Source organism: Limulus polyphemus, unplaced genomic scaffold, assembly GCF_000517525.1.
Source record: "Limulus polyphemus unplaced genomic scaffold, Limulus_polyphemus-2.1.2 Scaffold950, whole genome shotgun sequence".
In the NCBI taxonomy this organism is placed as follows: domain Eukaryota; kingdom Metazoa; phylum Arthropoda; class Merostomata; order Xiphosura; family Limulidae; genus Limulus; species Limulus polyphemus.
This window is the reverse complement of record NW_013666560.1, coordinates 210,494-216,520: the sequence shown is the minus strand read 5'-3', so window position 1 is coordinate 216,520 and position 6,027 is coordinate 210,494. Positions and strand designations below refer to the sequence as shown.

At 28.3% G+C, this 6,027-nt stretch overlaps 1 protein-coding gene across 2 annotated transcripts in view; it reads left to right on the top strand.

Moving 5' to 3' along the window:
* Positions 1-6,027, top strand: part of LOC106461393 (protein transport protein Sec24A-like) — a 57,142-nt gene that overhangs the window by 42,290 nt on the left and 8,825 nt on the right. For both annotated transcript variants that reach the window (XM_022388338.1, XM_013921208.2), the window contains exons 17-19: positions 40-213; positions 1,191-1,301; positions 4,861-5,039. In XM_022388338.1, coding sequence (XP_022244046.1) covers positions 40-213; positions 1,191-1,301; positions 4,861-5,039 — 464 coding nt within the window. The remainder of the gene's footprint in view (positions 1-39; positions 214-1,190; positions 1,302-4,860; positions 5,040-6,027) is intronic.

The window sequence follows — 6,027 nt, the reverse complement described above, 5'->3', positions numbered from 1 at the left end:
ATGTATATATATACATTTTTTGTATTTTGTAATACACAGGTTTATCTCTCCACACGTTCCATGGAAACTTTTTTGTCAGGTCCACAGATTTATTATCTCTTCCTAATGTGAATCCTGATACTGGATATGGCTTGCAGATAGCCATAGAGGATAATTTAACAGATTGTAAGAATGTGTGTTTTCAAGTTGCTGTTCTTTACACATCAAGTAGAGGTATGTTAGTGTTGAATAAAAAATATGACAAATATATTTAAAATTTTCTTTTCACAGAGATAAAAAACGTAAAGGAGTTTACATTTTGCACATAAGTACCATCAATTTCATTGACTTATCAATCAAATATGGATGAAAATTAGCATAAGAATAGAAAGTTTAAGAAAAAAAAAATATATATATATTATTACTAATAATAATAGTAATCAGAATTTGATCCAAACTGAAATAAATCAGAAAGAAGAAAAGAAAAACAAGAAATTTAGCTTTCAGGGTGAAGTTCTCGTATAGAGAAAGTGGAAAATGTACCCAAGATTAAAGTAAGTTGAATAACTGAGCTCGTACTACTATATTAGCTTGTGACAAAAATGCTGTATTTTCATTACTTTATAAGAAAGTATTGTATTTTACAAGCTAATCATAAGTTTATAATTTGTTACTTAACACTAATATTTTGTTAGTTAAGCATAAGATCTTATTCTCTGAATAAGTAAGCTTAATCTGAGGTATAAAGCATGGGTGTTTAAACATTAATGTTTTTCATGTACCATATAGGAGTACCTGATAAACAATTTGTTGTTACTTTTATACGGGTCTTATCAGTCATGTTCTTTATTACTGTATCAAAAGTTTTTTTTTTACAAGAGATAGCATATCCAACTTAGTATTCATTCAGATAATTAGTCCCATGTTTCACATGCTATATTTAAATGTTATCTTTTGCTAGTCTTTCAGCAGAAATATTATTACTAACTCTTTACTTTGTGGGTTACTTTGAATGTTATATTCTGTAATATGGTTGTGTACTATTATGTATAATTCAGAATACTGGCTTTTACTTCTGTACACTGACATTGAACTTATACTGTGAAGGCAGTTTCTCTACTATATCATTTAGTTTGGCTCTCTGATGTGGTTTTCACATTGTAATTCTTTGTCATCTGATTATGTACTGTCCTATGTAATCCAAATTTCAGGGGAAAGAAGAATTCGTGTCCATACCTTGAGCCTTCCAGTAGTAAAAGGTGTAACAGAAGTACTTGAGAGTGCTGACCAGGAGTGTATTGTAGGCCTCTTAGCTAAGATGGGTATGGTAATTTAAACTTAGATGTGTCTTGTGAGGCAAGGAATATTATGTAGCTTGTACAAAACAATACTCAAAATTTGTATTACTATTATCAGGATCTAAAATAGCAAAGGTATATATAAGGTTGTTTGAATATTAGCATTAGACAGGTAAAGTAATTTGAAAACTTCTTTAAGAGAACATGAACCTTTGGGGAAAATTCAGTGTATCCTCAGTATGGTGTTTGTATTTTAAAGTGAAGAATTATCTATGTATACATTTGTAAATCTGTGTGTGTGTGTGTGTCATATATATATATATATATATGTATGTATGTATGTGTGTGTTTGTGTATATTTGAATTTCTTCCTTTTTGAGAAATTTCTTGCCTGAGTTTAAAAGACAAAAAACAAACAATAATTACTCGTTTTCTTTTTTTACTCAAGTGGCTCAGTGATACATATGAGAGTTTACAATATTAAAAAATGGAGTTCAATAACTGTAGTGGGCACAGTGCAGATAGCCCATTGTGTAGCTTTGCAATTAACAACAAATGAACTATCAAATTTGTCATTTTTACTTGTTTAACAATGTTTTTAATGTAAAGTTTTTTAGAATAATTATTTATGTTTAATTGATAAATATGCTCTAAAACTTATTTTCATATATCTTCAAGAAGTACCATTTCATTTTTTGTTTTATTTTTTAACAAACTAGATACCATTGCACAGCTTTTTCATTTCAATAATATTTTTGTATTTGTGTTAACTAGAATTTTTATGTTTTTAGATTATGTGCCATATACATTCAACGTGTATACCAAATAAAAAAAAAAAAGCAAGAAAAGATAGTTTTTGTGCTTTGATTTATATACATTGTGAAATCTTTGTCTTGTACGTGAATAGTTAAATATAAATATATATTAGCTGGCCATTAAGGGTTGTTAACATAATTATTTATTATGGCACTCATAACAAAATCATAAAAACATTTAACAGTTTCATTTAAACACCACCAAATACTCTGAGAAATATAATTTTATTTAGTATACCTTGTGTCTGTAATGTTGCATTGAAATTGTAAATTTTGAAATGGTAATAATTAGTGGAATATAAAATTGATAAATGATAATACAGAATAAACTAACATGTCTAAATGAAAACTGTTTCTAGTTTATTTTGTGCAACATTTTGAGCAGACATTCTTTGTCAGGAAGTAAAGATTGTGTTACAAGGAATTAGGTTTGGAAAGAGTGGAATGTGTATCATTGTTTTAGTATTGCTGAATGTGCATTGAATAGGCTAGTAACTTGTAGAAATTAAATAACTTCAAAATTTACATATCTCTTCAACGTTGTGTGTAATTTTGGCAAACATTTAAACCATGATCATGTGCAGTTTAATTGTAGGCAGAGTGTAATATTTCATGATATAAAACTTCTCACATATTTTGGATTAGTGGTTTAATATAAGTTTCTGTGTAGTGATTAAAACTAGAAAAAGTATATTTAGTGACAAAGACTTTAATAGCTGCTAAATAATTACAATGAAAAAATCTTAAAATTTTATCATAGCTAAATCATATTTCTTGTAAATTGTATTTAGGTCTTATCACAATTTCTTTGTCAAGTAATGAACACTTTCTGGACTGGAGAGGTGTCACTGATATGTTTTGATTTTTTAAATATTTATAACAATAGAAATACTTAACTGAATTGCATGGAACTTAGCATAAACTTACTAACTTGTATCTAGTTTTGACTTTAAAAAATCTTATAATTTGATTTAGACTTTATAATTTTTATATTGTGAAATTTTCAAATTTTTGCTGCGAGACTATATTGAAAAAAATACTTCCTTTAATTTTAGAATTTCAATTTTTTATGTTGATCAGAAAGTTGCTTTATGTATTCAATCAGGTTCGGTTTGATTGATATTCATTTTTTTTTATACTCTTTTTTTTTTTTTGACAATTGCAGTATTCATTACTTCTGATTCTAAATCATAAAAATACACTGCATAAAGTGATGAAGATTTTTCCTAGACATTTCATAATGAAGTCAAGTCAAAATGGTCAAAATCATTTTATGTCTAAGAAATATACTTTTTTAAATGTATGTGCATTGTTGAATACAGTAATATTCAATAAATTAGAACTTGAGCCATGACTAGGCTTATGTTACGTCCTGTCATACAAGGTAATTTCTCTAGCTTTTGAACAAATATAATTTAACATGAAAACTATTTTAGGAATGAAAAAAAGGGCTGAAGAAACTGTAAAACATTTCCTGAATTTATGGCTTGTTTTGAAGATTTCTTGACTTCCCATTAGATTCTGTTCTTGTTCTCTACAGGAGTTAGTTCATACAGAACCATAGAATACTTCTTGTTCCACTTTAATTCACTCTACATTGATGTGAATAGTTTATAATTTACTCCATCCATTGGTATATAAACTTTGCTTGTAGCTATTTCCAAAGCTGAGCTTCATTAGTAGTTCACATAATATGCCATGAAGCCATAAATGAATAGGAATAGAAGGAAAATCACATGAAAAATAAAACCTCGAGAATATAAAAGGGATAATAGTTTCTTAGCATATGTAAACCTGTGCTTTGGATGGGTAGAAGAACCTTAAATCTAATAGTCTGTTGTTTACAGGAGAGAATATTGGGTGCTGTGTAGAAATGCAAATTTTAAAAAAAAAATTATTTTTCTTTACAAAATACACTAAATATTTGTTACAAAGTGGCAAAATATCAATTTAAAAATATTTTTGGGTACAAAATTGTTGAAAAGTTAGAATTGTTATTTTTGCTTAAATTATGAAATTTAATATATAGGTGTGCATTTGACAAATAAAAGGTACTTGCTAGTCTGGATAGGGTTAACACAGGAAATTGTAAATAATGATTCTGCTGTATTGTTGCTTTCATTAAAATTTTATTATGGTCAAATTTACTGTAACATTAGCATAGTTACATAAAATATTTAAAAGTTTTTATTTTGTTAAATCTCATTCTGAAACTTTATTGTAATAAAATTTGGATTGAATAATGTGGAAGTAGCCTAAAAGCCACTTTTTTTATGTTGCTGTTTAACTTCTTTGAGAACTGTGCAAAATTAGAAACATCTTATATAAGAAAACGTTTTTTTAAATAGTTAAACAAGAGGAGAAAAAAGATCTTTAACACTTTGGCAAACACTTATTAAAATTGAATTATCTTTAGAAATGTGGGAGATTTTGTTCACTATTAAATTTCACATAATCATGTTTCATGTTCTAATTTTCTTTAAATTCAGAGATATACTTTTATTCTGTTTAACTCTTTATAAGTAAAGTTTTCAATTAAAAAGTGCTTTGAAACATTTACAATAGATTTTAAGGTTAAGATCCACTGTATATTTCTATAAGAATATTGAAATTTTAGAATGTGTGTATCATAAATTTGTCACATTAATATTGATGATAGCTTAACATACAATGAAATATCTAATGTATATAGTTCTGAAGTTTCTTAATCTCTCCAAAATTTTTTTCTTATTGCTTTTTTTTGAACCTATCACTGTTTTTTCATTAAGCTGTTGACAGAAGTATTTCATCTTCATTGGCTGATGCACGAGAAGCTATGGTCAGTGCTTGTTGTGATATATTAAATGTCTACCAGAATACTTTGCCAGCAGGCCAAACTGCAGGAGCACTAGTGATACCTTACTGTAGTCGTCTAATACCTCTTTTTATCCTTGCTCTACTGAAAAATGTAAGTTAGATTTTAATTAATCAAAGAATTTGGTTTTACATTGTTAACTGCTTTAACACATTCATGGTGTAAATGATTTCTCTAATTATGCAAAGGAATGTAAGGCCTCATTGTGAACTCTGCCTTAGATACAGCTAATGTTATGGATTTATGTTATGTTTTATGACAGAATGACTGCATTGGGAACTTTCTCTTGAGTACACCACCGGAGGTACACAACGTCCTGTCTTTACCCATTTAAGCTTTGGTTGTCTTCTGCCACCGGTGGTGCACACATTGTGAATTAAGTAACAATAATCAAATGATCATAATATTTTTCTTTTCTTCAGCCTAATATTGCCGTTTCATTTGAAGAATTATGAATATTTCACAGTTTTGTGGACATAAGAAAGGGACATCAGATAAGATAATCCCTAGTGTGGATGATAATAGTTCTATCCTTAATATATTACATCTTCATAACAGTTTTCTTTTTATGAAAGAAGTATCAATTAGTGTTTTTTTACTTCAATTACTCACGATGAAAAATGTAATGTCAATCTCTAGATGTAATTTTAAAATAAAAATTGATTTAATCATGTAAGTTTGTTTTATTTCAGTTGCCCTTTCAACATGACATTCGTGCTCCACCAGTGGTACATGATGGAAGGCGTGGCTTTATTATAGCCGTCTGTATAAAATAAATGCTTCATATAGGACTTTGGAGGTATGAGGTACAGTTATATCTTATGGGGGTGTGTACCACAGGTGGTTCACGACGTCCAACAGAAAACATGCATATGTACTACTGGTGGCACACGATGTCGTGAACTTGTTAATTTGTTTGTTGATATTTTTTAAAACTTAATCCTTTTTTCTTTTTTACAAAATACCCTTTGTTAATGTAACCCACAATAGATTAGTTCATAGGAAAACATGGGATTAACAATCGATGTGTTTGAAGGAAAATGAAGTTTGATTATGAACAAGATTACAACACTTATGATAT